The 18,156-nt window shown below is 34.8% G+C and overlaps 1 protein-coding gene across 1 annotated transcript in view; it reads left to right on the top strand.

Annotated features, from left to right (window-relative positions):
- The window catches only part of LOC133527470 (transcription factor sem-2-like), a 106,476-nt gene extending 89,748 nt beyond the window's left edge, over positions 1 to 16,728 (top strand). Inside the window, exon 2 of the mRNA XM_061864495.1 lies at positions 10,665 to 16,728. Within this exon, the coding sequence (XP_061720479.1) occupies positions 10,665 to 11,384 (720 nt within the window). The 3' untranslated portion in view covers positions 11,385 to 16,728. The remainder of the gene's footprint in view (positions 1 to 10,664) is intronic.
- The last annotated feature ends 1,428 nt before the right edge of the window (positions 16,729 to 18,156 follow it).

The following is an 18,156-nucleotide window of genomic DNA, read 5'->3' as shown; positions in this document are numbered from 1 at the left end:
GCGCAACTCGTTCGTACGAAATAGCGTAAGTGTTTTTGCGTTTAGTAATAAAACTCTCAGACGCTTTTTATGCCAGTGGTTTACCGAATTTAATTAACATTTTCCCTCATTCTGATGATTTATTTATAAATAAACTGCTCCAGCGAACCTTTTATGACTTAAGCAGCAGTTTTAATAGTAATACCGAAGACATAAATTACAATGGCGCCCTGAGGCATGTTTCGTAAATATCGTTTACGGACCGGCAAGGTCAAGTGTGTGCCTCAGGCTATCTTTAATGATAGGATAAAATTTATAAATCACTCGTATAATTTTCGAACACTTTTCATATTAACGACAGCTGTTTAACTAGTAACAAAACGATGTCTAAAAATTCTTTGAACAGCCAATAACCTACGTAGTTTTTTTTTTCATGATAAAAAATTTGACTATTTATGAATTTGCATCAACGTTAAAAGTATGTTTTTTTGTCATAATGACCGTCCAAATATTACATGACAAAAATATAAAATCAAGACGATTCCAACTTCATAAGGATGTGTTGTTTCATTTTAGTTTTTGTTACCATCATCTGTCTTTATGATCAAACCAGCTCGAGAAGTTGAAAAACATTTTTACCAAAAATAGTTTTAAATCTTTAAAATATACAATCATCAAAAGATACTTATTAAAATTCAAAAATACTTCTTTATTTCAACCGAAATAACAGTGTAAAAAACTATTTTACATCGAAATACGAAAGTTATGCAGCAAGATAAATTGATATTTCATACTAGGTCGTACTTAAGTTCACGATCATAATTCATGTACTTACCTAAAATAATTTCGACCGTGTTTTATTGATCACACTAACCATACACTCGCACGTGTAATCACGTCGTAATCATCTGGTTGAATTATGGTATTCTTAACACCGACCCACAAATAATAGCTTGTTTGCCCATGCCATTAGACCCGGAAGGTGAACCAACATTTACAACAAAAAAAGACTTATAAGAGCCAAAAAACTATGCGAGTTACTACGTTTTTGTGTGGTATTAGAGAAAGAAGCCTCCATTCCTGTGAAAGCGTGATCGACTAACATTTGTTCCCCTAGTAAACAATCGCAACTGAGAGAAGCCAGAGAATTATACGAGTGACTTGTATTTATTTACCCGTCATACGTTGCAAAAGGCAAATACACCCGAGGTGCAGAACACGGTAACTTTGCGGTGTAAAAACATGCGTTGGCTTCCTCTACCAAGACTGCTCGTAAATTTTGAATCGAGTTACATTTTATGCTTAATATTAGCATCTTGTGGTTAACTTACCGGTATAACAAGTTTGAATGTATAATTCGTTTGTTTAGTTTTTTTTCATCCTTTACGTTTTTCTAGGTCATATTTGGAAAGGCAGTTTTTTTGTAGGCCAATATACTGAGTATTTTCTGTACCATTGAAACAGTAAGTTCAATAGCTATTCATACATTGTTATTACGACAAGCCATGATTTGTATTATGACCTCTATGACTTTGATTCATTTCACTCATATTTATAAATGTACACACGGCGAAGCGATACTTAGGTATATTCAAAACAGCTACAAACCAATTTGATCTTTATTCGGTACCGTTTACTGCATGTAGTTTGGACGCCTACCGGTTAATGCATTTGACTTTGTTGCCGTCCGTACTTAAGTTTTTTTTATGATTTATTGATTTTGATACGGTTCCAAGACATTAAAATGGCTTTTATGAGTTTTAAAATAGTTTAACAGCCTTGCTGGAATAGGTAATGTTAGTAAAATCTTTCGTTACACTATTGGAGTGACAAAAAAGGCAACGAATGTGTTATTGATAATAATTACACAAAAACTAAGTATACTGTACATGAACGTATTTTGTAATATAGTATTATATTACAGGTTGATTTCTGGGTCGTGATCCAGAACCACTTTTTCTAAATCTATAAATGATTCACATTATCATACGGTAGTATTTGAGTTAAAGGTAACTAGTTTAATTTTTATTATTTTTCAAGTAAAATTAATCTTATATGAAGTAATCATGGTCACCCTATGACTTGACATACGCTGTATGGAAAGCGACAAGACGTGACATTGAGTAGGGTGACCAAATTGTATGCAAAAATGTTTTTTTTCTACTTGTCATCTGAAAAATAATCATAATTATTGGTGATAATAAATAATAAGCAACATCATTAGAGTCATCTCTGAGTTCTGTGTGATGTCTTGTTCTCTTGCTCCACGACCCCGAAATCACCCTGTATATTGTATAAGCGTACTTACTAGAATGGCGGTTACATTCTTTACGCTCAATTTTTTTTTGTTAGAAGGGTTTTAAAACGACCTAATTTCATACACGCCTCGGCATAATACCTTCATTAAAAACGCTTGTCGGCCGTAAACCCTGTCAATCTCGATCAAAAGAACTTTTGTAATTTCGTAATTCATGGACTTCTATTGAAACTACCATCGCTATTTAACGAGTCAAAAGCTAAAGCCTTTGACTTTTATCGTTTAGATCTTTTTGTTATTTTATAGTCTCCATTGAAACTCAAATGTTTTATTTAACCTTGCTATGAATTTAGAACATAACTCAGTTTCTGAGTGTTAATTATATTTATTACATAAATATGACAAACGTCTCAAGTACAATGAGATTACTAGCAAAACGCTAGCTGACGAGGTTAAAGTAATTTGTAGGACCCGGTTAGTGAGTCCAAAACTAATGAAAAGAACCGCTCTAATCAAAAAAGACGTATCTATATATACATTTAAACTATACTTACGGCGTTTTTGCTAAGATAGTCAAAATAGGCGTACCACCCATCCGTTGTTTCGAAACGCTCAGGGTTAGACGCTACGTGCTTGACGGATCAAATCATATTCTCAGCAAAAAACGGCCCATTTTATATTGAGTCTTTAAAATTTTCGACCCAATTAACTCGACATTTTCTCGTTAAACTGTTTTTGCCGGATCACGCTTAAAAATTACATTGCAATTAAGTTTATTCTAGATTGGCCTTGCAGAACACGGTAACTGCATTTAGCTTTTTTTTGGCTGATACGATTTTAATGTAACTCACAAGTCTAGATATTTTTTGTTATATGTTAAATCTACGACGTTAGTGACCATGTTTAACTTTGTTCTCATATTGTTAGTTTAATCGCATTTTAAGAATTCGCCTTTAGAATCACGGAGCGAGACATGTGGGCCAAGGTTTGTTCATATAACACGTACGCTTAGGTTAAGGATTTTTATTAGCGGCGGCAAAAAATTCATATCTATTTGAAAACAAATTAATGTAGTTAACGTTATTAGTAAAGTTTTATTTGGGTCAAGAAGATTTAAGTTAAATAACTTAGTTTCTGCTCAATACATAACAATCAATCAAGCATTATTTATTTGCATATAAAAACATATACAATGCATGCAAATACAATTTTTATCGAACATTACACCATTGGTAATGTCAAATTAATAATTAAAAATTATAGTCTATAAGTAAGCATAATAAATTAAGAATAAAAATCCATTAATATCAAAAAATTAAGTCTAAAAGAAATTAAACAGTTCGGAATATTGAAGTATCTAATACATTTTTCCACATTTTCTATATTTTCGGTGCCCACAAGTCAAATAGTATTAAATATTACGTCTTGCGTCTTATTCTGTCACATATTTTCAGTTGATTACATAAAGTAACTTGATACGTATAAACATAGACGTAAAAGAACGAAAAATATAACCCAAATAAACTCGCTATAACTAAGTCTGCTTACAATATTCATAAACATTAACAATACAATACTCAACATTTTATTCGCAATAAAAACGAAACGCCACCTTTTACGGAACAAAAACACAACACATTTCAACTTCTTTAATATTCACATCGTGTGCCTATATGAATAGAAGATTATGGCGAAAAGAGGTCAAAAGTAGCTTTAGAAAGGGTACCGTCGTGACTTCGGTGCATTAGACTAGACACGTGTATACAACGGTGACGATGTCAGTACTGTTTTGTGTCAAGATTGCCTAGATTTGGACATACACGAAACTTTTTGAGACAGAATTTTATTTTAGTACATACGACGTGTATTTTTGATACTATCGCATAATCATAGGGTAGAATTAGTTTAAGCCCTAATGAACATACTCGTATTTTTATACGTTTTATAAAAAATGCACGACTTATTTTTCATTAAATAATTCAGTAAGCAATGCATAACTTGTTTTAACTCAAAACGTCGCATCGCGCGACGTCAATACCTACTAAGGTAGAAGTACTAGTGCTCGACGCTGCACTAGTATTCGACATGGGCACTTTATGTCAAAGTAACAAGGATTAAGTTCGAATACAGAAAAATCTTCGTTGTTCAAATTTAACCTATATTTCCATGAAATAAAGTGCCCGTATCGGCGACTAGTGCAGCGTCGAGCACTAGTACTTGTACCTTATCACAAGTGCGGTAAAAAAACAAAAATGAAATTATGCTCCGGTGGTTAAGAGTAAATTAAACATTTCTTTCAGAATCGTTTCATAGTACTTCAACTCATGTCTCGATTTAAAATGTGATTTTATCAAAAATAAACACAGTATTTTCTATTAACTTTTAACTATTACCTTAAAGTTGTCGCTTACAGCAAAATAAATATTGTCGTATCTGCTAACCATTATAAGGTAAAATTTTCCGTCACATTTATTTAACTTAAACCTTAAGTTTGTCAATATTATTGTGCTTCTTAATGTAAGCACTGCTGGCAATTTAAGTTTAAAATCGTTTCAGTATCATAAAGAATAGCACGTACAAGCAAGTCAGTAATTATAAGCAATCCGGCATCTAAGTCTAAGTCTAAGAATTTACATATAGCAAAAACTGATTCGTAACGGTAGCAATATTTTATTTCCAGGTTCATTAGTAATTCGTTGAAATAGCTGTATAAACTTATTACGACATTTTCAAACGGTAGTTTAATAAAAAAAGTTGCGATCATATTAATTAATCCTATAAGCATAATCAGGGCTTTATAAGGCGGTATATAAAACATCCTTCGATGATACGTCAGTGCTCATTATGAGTTCCTTAGAATTATATTACGGTTTTAAAATGGCTTAGTAATTTTCCATTAAACCATTGATGACAGATGTTGTATTCACTTTGCTAGAGGAATTCTTTATTATTAAACAGTATCATAGATAAATAAGTAAGCATAGAATGCTCACTCCATACATCAGCACAGATATTACTACCGTACAGAAACGAAACTTCATACAAAACCGAAGTTACACAGCAACTCAAGGACGAGGTATGGCACTATCCCTTTCGGCTATTTAGGGTTGTCAAAATTCAAGAAATTATCTTATCTGTGGTTGTGCCAACCCAAATAATTTCTCGTGGCAATGCCCAGCTGCAGATTCATCCCCACTGATATCAGTTTTCTTACCAAAACACTTTTCGTAGTCGACATCTAGCGTCAAGAATCGGATTTATCAGTACTGCTACTTGACAAAATATGTTGCGATGAACGAAAGGTCTAATGCTTATCAATTTCAGTTAATATTATAACTGGGTTAATCGGAACTCTATTTTTAACTTCTTCTTCTATATACTACTATATTCGTTGTAAATAGTTGACCTTTTGTTAGTCGCGACACTCGTGACGTCTAGTGTCAAGTAGCGGTACTGATAAATCCGCCACTTGACGCTAGATGGCGACTACGAAAATAATAAGCATTTTAGTAAGACATCTGGTGTATGGAGTGAGCACTCTATGCTTATTTATTTCTCTATGACAGTATGAAGACACGTCTCTGCCATTTCGCCTTTATTAAATGGAGCAGATGCGCTTTTCTTATTTTAAACAGTTTTATTCAACTGAAAGTTGTAATATTTTTGCATAATATGTTTAAGCGATGAGTAAAGTTGTCACGTAACAAAATATAAAAATAAAACATAATTTTAAAAACCGGACAAGTGCGAGTCGGACTCGCCCACCGAGGGCTCCGTACTTTTTAGTATTTGTTGTTATAGCGGCAACAAGTTATTACGGTTCATGAGATACAGCCTGGTGACAGATGGACGGACGGACGGACGGACAGCGGAGTCTTAGTAATAGGGTCCCGTCACCCTTTAGGTACGGAACCCTAAAAAAGGTACCACAGAGTGGCAGCCCAGCTCAAAACGGGAGTTTGGCAGACCAGGCTTTGCCCAGCAGTGGGACAGAACAGGCTCTCAATAATAATAATAATTAAAATAGGTCGTTTTTTGTTAGCTTCATAACTGAAAGGAATGCAAGATCACCTTTTTTTAAGTCTTTTGAAAAATAAACAATTAATGACATTGTTTATTTTTGTGCGTCTTTTTAAAACGAATCTCATAATAAAAGTATATACCTATGTTAACACAATATAATGTTAGGTATACACGATATGAAAGGTACATACGTGTATGTTAAACAAGGAAGCCTAGAGAAAAGGCTCAGAGACATCCCAAGGCAGGAAGTGAATATAAATTGCGAATAAGTCAAGGATTCTAGATGCAGAGATGTGCACATCAAGTTTATATGACTACTTTATTTTATTTCGTCCTTTAACTTGGGGAAATGATGATTTTGTTTTTGTTACAGTCATTTCTGACTGAAAACGGATAATGTTTTAGAATTTATAGTATCGTTTGTACACTTTATCTAAACAGAGTTTTTGGTTTCTAACGCTACTTTGAAATCCTCGAAGTAAACTAAGCGTAAATTCTCGAAAAAAAGCCAACTTAATAAAGTGCAAGATGTCGAAAATTTCAATTCCTTACCCCGTAAAAAGGGACCGTTTTAATAAAAAAAGTTTCATTTCGACTATTGTTACTCATTATCTGAAAACACAAAAGGTATAAAGAGCTCATCTGGCGTCACGTATTACAATGAACCTTTTAATCGCGGGCTGATCCTTTTGTTCAATGCCAACTCGAAAATGTCCTACATCTTCATTAATATTTCCTTCCGAAGCATTTGCACCATTTTTGTTAAGTAATTCCATTGTACCAGCAATACCAGCATCATCTGTACAATTGCTTGTATTTTGAACGCTTGAAGATTATAGGTACTAATGAAAATACGCTTGATTGGATTTGAACATGCTGTCATAAAATTCATATTAAATAATCCGTCAATATTAAATCAAATTAAAAACTCATTAAAGTCACGGATTAACAATTTTAAATCTTAATTTAGAATCGATGAAGTTCTGACTATTCGATATGCAAGACATACGATATTTCGAATTGAAAAACGTTTTTTGTCGTGTCCATAGATTCACTTGAGGTTTATGAATAAAACATAGTTCTAAGTATAGTTAGTTTGATCGTTGCGATATGGGAGGCATTAATAAGAAGATATATTTCAAATATTTTTGCAATATGTAGATTTATAGTCTACACTCTATGAAATATCAGATTTTTTCAATTACTTTGGAGTAATTGTAGTAAAGCATTGTACAGTAATTAAGCTACTGTCATTAATTTGCAGTTTATTGGCTATTGTTATATTTTTTGTTGTTATTTCATTTTCTTTGACAGAGATATATATTGCAATTATGGTATGTTTATATTTGTAGTAATGTACTATATTTTCGACTTCTGTATCATGTGTAGTTAATATATTTTCAACAGTTTGTTAAACTTAGTTAAAATGTCAAACATCCTCTAAGGAACTCTCAATAAATCTTAAAAACGGAAGTTAACCTCGCTAAATCTCCGGAATCGAGCAAACATGTCCAATAACGCGGAACTTAGAAGGCCTTGTTCAGAATCAATAGTTTGTATGACCATAGATTGAACATTGTGTGATCACGACTTATTCCGTTTAGGGTTGCCTGGCAAAGTGATAAATTATAGCCCTTTAATGATTTCCTGGATGATAAAAGCGTGTTTAAAGGCATAGATTTTTTTACTGAAGTTTCCTCAGTGATGACGCTTAATCGTGTGCCGCTATTTCTATAGCGACAAGTTGAAACTTGTGTTCATATGTTTTAAAACAATCCGGTTTATGTGGATTGTCGATAACTATACTTGTTTTAAGTAAAAGTTTCATCCAAACTCCAATTAGGTACCTAAATATAATATCCTCGATATCAAATGTTTGAATCACTCAGATAAAATACAGAAACATGACATTTTGTAGAGGAATTCCACATAAAATGTAAGTCAGCGCTAGAAAGGGATTCTTGATTCATTTCACCCTTATAAGGGTTAAATTGGGTATGACTAGGGGAAGTTCCTCGTTTTTGACTTTAGAAAATGCCCTTCGGGCTCACGAACCGATATAAACAGAATGTAGTGAAACGTATACTGTAACAAAATCACAGCCAATTTTATTTTATAATATCCATTCTTTAAATATATCCAGCGTGAAATAAGACCAGTAAGACCACTAAATCTTCGCGAGAGCGCGGATGTCTTAAGGTTAAATAATATATGGCATTTTATACCATGTACGGCAATATGTGTATTATTCCGTCGTATACAAGGGCACCCACTCGGTTTCCTGACTACGTCACTATTGAGCGAGTAGAAAGATTGCGAATATAATTATAAGAGGCACGGCTTTGATGCGTGACGTTGATTGTTAGAGTAATTTTATAATATAGTTGTCTTTACTATATTTAAATATTTCTCAATTACTTTTACTAGCGCATTACTTTAAGAGGCTGCCAATACCTAAAGCGCGCACACTGTCTATTTGTATCGGAGTAAATGAGATAGCACTGACGCATGTTACTGGGCCTGGGCCCTTATTGAATTGTCATATCTGTAAGTAGGATTACATAATTACTCGTACTCTGTGAGCATGATAGTTTTGTTTCTAGTTTTAAGTTTAATGTTTTTGTACGCCGTTTGGCAAAATATAGTGAAACTGTACATATATAAACTGACCACCAATGTAACTCTACCTATATTTACAAATAAAACACTTACTTACTTACTTACTTACTTACCTGGGTAAGGGAATAATAAGAAAAAAATTTAAATAAAAAAAGGGGATTATTAGTGTAATATTTTACTCAACCACGGTTTAGATATAAATGTTTTGAAATTGTAATTTTAATTGCAGACCCATAAGTCTAAAGAATAAAGACATAAAACCGTTTAATTGTGATTTTAAGACCAATCTTTGCAATTATTTTCTATCGAGCCGATTTCGTTCAATCATGTATCGAGTACAACCAAGGTCTTTGAAATATAATTAATATGAACATATATTTTTCTTACTTGACTAAAACAAATAATCTTTCTTAAAAAACTGTTTAAGTAACATCAATTTCAAGGACATTGGGTGTTGACAGCCTCTTAAGGCATCTTAAGGAACCGTGTATTTTTTTGTTTCTTTATTATCTTAATTGTAGAAGTTATTTAAATTAATAATTGTTCAGAAGTGCATTATAATAGTAGGTATAATCAGTGTAATTGTTACTTGTTAACTGGAAAAAAGAGTTTTTGCTTCGTTTATTTATATGACTTTGAAAATTTGATTTGGCAATGATATCATATTTAATATAACGTTTTTTCCTTAACTCAGCAAGTTACATGCAACAGGCATATTTTTTACCAGCCTGCATTCATTAAGAAGTATAAAATTGCACCCTGACTCACATCTGTCGGATAACTCGTAAATGTGATTAATTACTAATTGGCATCAAAAAATGCACACAGACATAAAGTTTACAATCTAAATGTAGACCAAATACAAATTGAGCAAAAAACCCCGGTAATAATAGTAACCCGAATTTTGGTTGCACGGCAAAAAGCTACCTCGGCTCACCTTGAGCTCCGAGTGGGCGGGCCGAACTTGATTTAGTTGCCATCTGACAAACCCTTTTTTTCTCCTGAATATAAATAAGACGAACAAAAAATATAAAGTCACGAGGTTTTTTCCCTCGAATATTCCCCCGGGACGACGGGAGGAGTTTAGCGAAAGTAAGATTTGAATAATAAAGCGCCGTATTCGCTTATGGTCGTACACGGCGTGGTGTTGTTTTTATGTTCCTCCGCGATAGTGCTCCAACTTTCCCCCCTCGCTAAACCCTGAAATATGCTCTCCATTTCGGCGGTAACTTTGCAGATACACCCCTAATCCTTTCGCATCTTCGGTATAACGAGGAAAAATAGATAACGCCGCCCTTGTAACGCTGCTCGCTTCCTACATGGTTTGATAATGGCTTCCTGTGTCCTTACACATCATCCTCGTCAATGTTTCACACATCGATCGACGCGGAAGCGGTCAAACGAAAAGAACTCGGTTTATGGCCGTTACGAGATCGGTAAAAATAGACACGAATTGGGTCAGTTAGCGAGCGAATTATCCACTTCATTTTATATTCCAACTGCGTTATAAAAATATCCATCTGTCAGTTGAATAGATTGTTTATACTTGTTTGTAATAATAATTCCTTTGATAACAATTTCATTAATAGTAAGGACGCGGCCTAATGGTGCAAAGCTATGCATACTAATTGAAAGTGAACAGATTTTTGCTGGCTGCGGCAGATGGGGCATGTCTGAAATATTAATCACCCAGACTACAATTAACTGATTCTACCTCCGACATGAATACTTTAGAGCTTTAAAGGCCTTTGAGACTTAACTAACCATTTGTTTCTTTTGTCCGCAGACGAAGAAGAACAACCCCAACCACATCAAAAGGCCGATGAACGCGTTTATGGTGTGGTCTCAAATCGAGCGCAGGAAAATTTGCGAACAAACCCCCGACATGCACAACGCGGAGATCTCTAAAAACCTGGGCCGCGTTTGGAAGACCCTTAACGACGTGGAGCGTCAGCCCTTCATAGATGAAGCTGAAAGGCTCAGGCAGCTACATATGAGGGAATATCCAGATTATAAATATAGGCCTCGCAAGAAGGCAGCCAAGCCCGCGCAGCGTACTGGAGCAGTCTCAAAACAAAAGCGCAAGCAGCGAGCTGATTCTAATAACAATAGGGGAGTCTCTAGAAGACGGTCGAGGCCTACACCTTTGTCCGTCCCTAGCGTAAAAGTAGAAACGCCAGCGCCTACATTATTGCCGTTACCAGCGTCCCCAGCAGGCTCTCCGGACTCTCCTGAATCCGCCTGCTTTTACGAAGACAGCAGTCGCCGAGAGCAATCAGACCTTACTGATCTGTACTCTATCACGGACCTGCTTCCACTGCCGACGGATTGTGAGGTCGACCTGGACGCGCTCACGGATATGGAGTCATTCGAAACGGCTTCTTCTTCCTCAGGCTCCCACTTCGAGTTCTCGTGCACGCCGGACGTGTCTGACATGCTGAGTGAGATTGGCGTGGCGGGCGACTGGGTCGACCACACGTTCTCGTCTTACCTCACGTCCTCTTAGAGCGCGAGCGGGTCGCCACGGCCGCAGCCGTTCCACTGATCTCATGCGTTCGGCCCTGTGCCCACCAGGCCGACGACGCGGCGACCGCTGCCGCCCCGCCTAGAGAGTGCCTACATCCAAAATGACGTGTCGATTTGGATTCAATGTACAAAGTTATTTAATAAGGATCGAGGGTGAACTTTTGTTTTAGTGATCAACCAACCGTTCGCGGTTGAATTCTTCATGAGTTCTTAACTTTGGTTTCTTTAGTTTGTTTAGAAATAAAATCGAATGCTCCGTGCGACGACGTCGCTATCGTATCGGGTTTAAAAACATAGGCTGTGAGTTGGTTCTCGTTTTACGTCGCTTTCGTTTAAATTTAATGGGGGTAATTTCCAAAGATCACGGCACGTCTCAGATGCGTCTCAGTACAGAATCCGTCTCCTCTCCGTCGCTGGTCGGACCGGTCCGGCCCGGTCCGAGCCGGGTCCGGCAGTCGCGTCCGTGTTCTATACGTGTACATTACTCGACTTGGCTTCTAGTGCATGCTAAACCGATAAGTTTGCGGGAAACTACACTCTTTATTTTATTAACATTTTGTACTTTAAGGGCAATCGTCATTTTACTTTGGAAGTGTCTTAGATGAAATAATTATGTATCATTCGATGAATAGAAAAATAAGACTAGAATAGTCATGTTTGTCTTGCGTTCCATTTACTGTACGTAAGTTCACTTTATACTTTGATGCACGTAGATGATAGTTTGAGAATTATATTTTTTATGTCGGAAGCTAATCGGTATGTCATTGAAAGAATTTCGGAATGCGGGAATTTTGAGAATGTTTTAGAACGGGTAGAGCCCCCACTGTTGTCGTTTTGTAAACAGTCGTGCGGTCGCTTTAGCAGCTCTAAGATTTCATTTTGCCGCGCGACTTTGTAACGTAGGGGCTCACGGGTGAGATTTCTATTCGAGTTGGTATTGCTATTATGTATGTTAGAATGTTAAGGTAAGATATAATCTCTGTTCAATGGTAAGGCATGAAATTAAAAATGTATAGTAACGACGGCACCCAAGATTGATGCGAAGGGACACTTTTCTTTCTTTCTTCACGCAAATCTTTTGAACACAAACGTCTATAGAAAGATACATATCAATAAAGGGATGTATTGTATCGCGGGACGGTGAAAATAAGTCGGTTCGACATATGCGTCAGGTTTCACTCAAAATGTTTTGCTATTTCAAACTCTGTGATTTACTTTATGGATTTTCTAAATTGTAAGGTTCTAGTGGAGACTGATAACGCTATAGATTAGTTTTAGCCGCGCTAGCTTCTCAGAATTTTAATTTTTAAAACTGGTCGTGATTATACGGTACCGTCGCAGCTCTTTGTGATTAGGTGCGATGCTTCTCATTTTTACTTAGTCTGAGTCAGAACGTCGAATAATGATTACTTTAAAGTTAAGCATTTACTTTTTTAGTCTGCGTTTTGTTCTGAATTTAGTAACAGTTTTTGTCTTACCCAACTGAATCACAAAGAGTTTCATGGGCACTGTGTAAATAAATTCACTTTGTACCTATTTTTGATAATTTGCGTTATTGTGGGAATCTGGTCACATCATTAAATTATTAAAATGATGTTAAAGATGCAACACCAGATATAACTGATGAAGATAGTAAAGATGATGAGACAAGAGTCCCACAGTAATGCAGAAGCTAAATTGTAAATTGTCGCTAAAGTCTGTCAATTCATTGAAAATGGTGTCAGTTAGTTAGAAGGTAATGTTTACAAGATAATTCCGCAGTCAAGTAAGAGTCATTAAGATTGATCCTTCTAAAATTACTATTTCAAGTGAAATCAATATTTGTAGGATATCTGTGTCCTTCATAAAGTAAGGGATCCGTTGTGGAAGAAAATGCTTTACCAATATTATTATATTCTTATAAATATATATGTAAAAAAACGAGTTCATGTATAACTTAGTAAGTGTCTATGAAATCCAATTATTTAAAATGCATAAATACATACATGTTATCTATACATTAATATACCTAACTGCAAAACTGTAAGTTTAACTGTCTTGTGTGTTCTAGGGCGATATTATTATATTAATAATACATTATAATAATGAAAAGGGAATAAAAAAAAATTGTGCCTAATAATGTCGTGGAACTCTTCTATGTATATTTTAGTGATGCTCAACAACTATTTTTAAGCGCGTAGTGTTCTGTAGATGCTGTCAAAATATCTAATAATATATAGTAAACTACGAGTAAGAATTTCTTTAACGCCAGATATGCATTTTCTACTAGTTTTGCTTCATTAATAATAATCATATTGGACCTTGAGGAAATTATTACATAACTTTTTTTATAAAATTGAACATTTTGAAGTAATTTCTTTAAGGTCATTGTAAAGTATATTTTTGCTACGTAAATTGTCCCTCCATGATTTTCAAAATTTTGACAATAATGTATTGTTTCCATTACATTCTTGATCTGGACTTGTTCTTCATAAATATATGTTAAGTTACTCTTTTTTTTACTTTTATACGCTGATACTTTTATTTCTTTAACAAATACAAAATCGTAACAAAAATACAAAATCCAACGAGAAAAAGCAATACTTAAAAGTCTTATAGAAGAGTAGAGAAATAACCAACGCTCAAATTTAGAATTTAATATGTCCTCAGCTGATGAAAATAACTTAATAGTAAACATAAATCCAGATTTTAATAATGTGGTTCGTTTTGGTCTTAACAAATATAAAAAAAAAACAATAGCAATCATGATGGTACACCATGACAGAAATACACGACCTAGTGATTTTTATTAGTGAGGAGTAGATGTCGCTACCCGCAATCTATTGATACAAAATTATGATCACTTTTGGTACCAATAGATTGGGGATTTTGGTAATAATAAATAACCCCGAGATATCGATATAACACAACATCGAATTTAACGTCGTAATTAGCGCTTCTTGTTGTGGTTCTGAATTGGAATTATCAGGGTTTGATGTTTCTTTAAATATTTAGATGTAACTTTGAAAACTCGAAGCCTTCCTTGGTATGTCCCCTAGAATTTGATCCTTTGCTTCAAAGCAGGCTTTCTTCGTAGTGCATCTTCTAATTGAAGGTATATATAAATCTATTGCATGTAAATAAGTACCTATTGAAACTGTTAATAATAAACGTCAAAATAAAGCGATACTGTGAGAAAAATTAGAGGGTATAAATAAATATGCGTCTCAAAAATAAATATCATAGAGGACGTAGTTAGTTGTTGTAGGTTATATATGTAATTAATAATTGTTGTACTTCATTTAACGGCTTTGGGCTTGACATCCAAGTAAGTAGATGAACCCGAATATAGCAACACATAGGCCTCCCTAAATTTAACATGTAAAATAAAACTCTTAAATTAGTGATTTGTACATGCGATTGATCAAAATGTTAGTGATTTACTCACAGAACTGAAAAGTTGAAAATATTCTCGTTATGTTATGTGTTTGAAAATTGAATCGTAATTATATCTCTCTGTATAATATGTATGTATCACAATTGTTGATTTAATTGATAAGTCTCTTCTATCGTAAGAATTGTTTCCATTTCGTCTTTGAGATACAACGAAACTGTCTATTCTGTTTCTTCATCGTCCTGCCCAGCACAACATGTAACCTTTTAAAATATTATCTGGTATCTAATTGGTGTCTATAAGATGGTAAAATTAAACATAAATAACCCTTGTATTGTATATCAACATCTGTAGTGGATGCGTATTATTGTAATAATAATGTTATTATCCGATTCGTTGTTGACGTAGCTGTGTCATTAATGATAATTGGTATAACGATAAAACTAATGATAATGATAAAACAAACAAAAAATTTCGCACAATCTGAGTCAAGGAACTAACATAGGTTAAACAATAATAGGTAGATATTAATGATTATAATTAAGTAACAGATACACTTGCAGTAATAGACGTGATCGATATTGAAGATTTTAGTGTTCAAGTTCATGTTGAACTTTTCGTCACGACTCTCTTTCCAAGTCCGCTCTTTACATGCTAGTAAGAAGAAGACGTGCATTGGAAGGTTTGGATGTAAGAAATGAAGATGAAATAAATACCTTTGTCATAAATGCAGTTGATTCTGTTTCAGTCACTTAAGCTTAAGGAGATGATCAAAATGTTTTAACGCTTGGACCTTTCGCGTAGTGTTCAAATCGTTGCAACTCGAATGAGTTTTCTAAGCATGGTAAAGGAGGTTGTTAATATTTTGGATTTCGACTTTATTCCAGTTGTTTTACTGTAAATAAGATTTCGTTGATCAAATTGATTAGGAACAAAAATGTTAATAAAATGGTCCACTAAACTCTATCAAGTACTATTAAGGTAATTTTAGTGTTACCGCATACGTATACTTTGAAATTGGTGTGCTTAAACATTGATTGCTGAAATCTTTTGAAAAGTATAATATGCCAAACTTAATCCTACTTTTGTAGCTAGAAAGCATGGCTTTAATAAATATACTGAATTCGACTGATAACATTCTCACGTTACTTTTTCTGACGCTTTACTTCATTCTTTTGCCATTGGACTATGTAAATATCTTGTTAATATTTCTTCTTAAGGCCACATTTTGTTAAGGATTTTGAGAAATTTGTAACTCACACCGTACCGTGTGTTCCGAACCATTCTAGTCTTTTTTAAGATTTAGAACATGTACTTTGTTTCTAAAGTCTTTAAACTCGTCGTTTGTGTCGAGCGGAGCGTCATGCCCTGTTGCTTTACCTTCGATGATCGTAGTGGCCTTTATATCATTGATACCTGATTTTATAATTCAATTTATACCAAAAATAAAAATGAAGCTCTTAGAAACCGTTACCGATGGATCTCTTGTAAGCTGACCGTTGTTCACTCATTCGGCTAACCAAATATTGGGGACATGTTGTTTTCAACTGTAATTGGTTCTAAAGTATTGTACATATTAGTGGTCAGAATTAATTTAAGAAGAAAAACAACGCACGTTTCTCTTAAACGAATCAAAGATTGCCCCAGCGGGGTGTATTTTATAATCTTTTGTCCGGCAATAGTTTAAGAGGTTTTTATTTGTATTTCTAAGTTATTGTCGAGGGCAGGGTTCGCCATTTTCCCCTCGACCGTTGTATAAATTATTGACGTGTATTTCTTAAGATATCTACTATAATTGCATATATGTACGTAGTCTTTTAAACTGTTAAGTATGAATAATAATACTGTAGTTATGGATTTAAGGCAAACGTGTACATTTTGTATCGTACTTTGTTTCAATAATGAATATATATTATTATATGGTAAAAATAAATCATCCAGTTTTTTAAAATTACCAGATTTTCAATTTTAACTTCCCTACTTTCTAATTATTAAAAATGATTACTAATTGTCAAGGTTTGTCTATTAAATAATTAAAGATTAAAGTAACGGCATTATATTTATAGTCTCAATATATTTTTCTGGAAGATTAAATCATGACAGTTATTAATTGTTTTTAATAAATAAATCAACACGATATATAAAATACAGTGCTATAGTTTTGCATGGCTAGAGAAATAAAATAAATATAAAAGTACCATGATGCTTTAGTGCTGTTTTTGGGATGAAAAGTTCAAAATCCATGAAATTACAAGCTGAGGTACTTATACAAAAAAACTTAACACATTCACTGCCAGGCAAAAAACGGCGCACTACCCCAGAAACCGGTGATCTATAGCTGCGTACAAAACAACCCGCCCAGCGGGTTGTCCGGCATCTGAACAAAGTTCACGAGCGCCCACCAGGGCATTAACGCTTAAAAACTTTAAAAATGCCTTAGACTTAAGTATGTGAGTACGCAATAAGGACCGACAATTACACAGACGGATTGCAACCCGACTGCAACTTGTATGGGAACTGCACGCCAACGTTGCTGTTGCAAAGTTGCAGTCGGGTTGCAATTCGTCTGTATCGGTCTTTATTGCTGACTCTACTTAAATCTTAGGCACTTAGGCCCTTAGATGTTGACCACACTTTGACTATTTAAATTTCAACGTACTTTATTCTTAGATGATCGCAACTTTTCTTCAAAGACAGCACACTTTTTAAAGTTTCTACACCTAGAACAGGATCCCCTAGTATAAATTTAATCGACATCATAGCGTGACGAACGCGTTTGCGTTAAGTGTCATTTTGTATAGGATTTTGAGTTTCCAAAACGTCCCGCTTGGCGCGCTCTTTCTAAATCACATACAAAATGAGACTAAACGCAAACGCGTACGTCACGTTTCGAAATCGAATTTATTTACACTAGGGGTACTGATCGAAAGTACATCTACTGATTTAAGGTCACACTTATCATACATGATATGTTGCGATGTTTTAAACCTTTTGACCGCCACAGGCGGTGGACGTCATCGGAAAGTGTTGCTAAGGACGCCAACGACGGTCACAGCCGTCAGCTTCGCCAATGCAATATGGACTTTCGCGGGACTACGTAAAGTTAAATTTCGCTAAAAATCGCGATGGCGTCCAGGGCACGGCATATACAGCTTCGCCGTCTAGCGTTCAAAGGGTTAAGAAAACGAGCTCTTGATAAGCGTGACTATCATACGCCTACTAATTTACCATGCTTATTGTTTTGACAACTACAGGTTATTTTGTCACCTTCACCTGCAATAATTTACGGGGTGAATAGTAAAAGTTAAGCCTATTACTGAGCAATATGCAGCTATGGGACTAACGCCGAAATCACGAAAAAAAAGTACTCTCCCATAGA

The sequence above is a fragment of the Cydia pomonella genome, chromosome 18 (genome assembly GCF_033807575.1).
Source record: "Cydia pomonella isolate Wapato2018A chromosome 18, ilCydPomo1, whole genome shotgun sequence".
In the NCBI taxonomy this organism is placed as follows: domain Eukaryota; kingdom Metazoa; phylum Arthropoda; class Insecta; order Lepidoptera; family Tortricidae; genus Cydia; species Cydia pomonella.
Note: the sequence above shows the minus strand (reverse complement) of the source record. Positions and strands in the feature narration are given on the sequence as shown.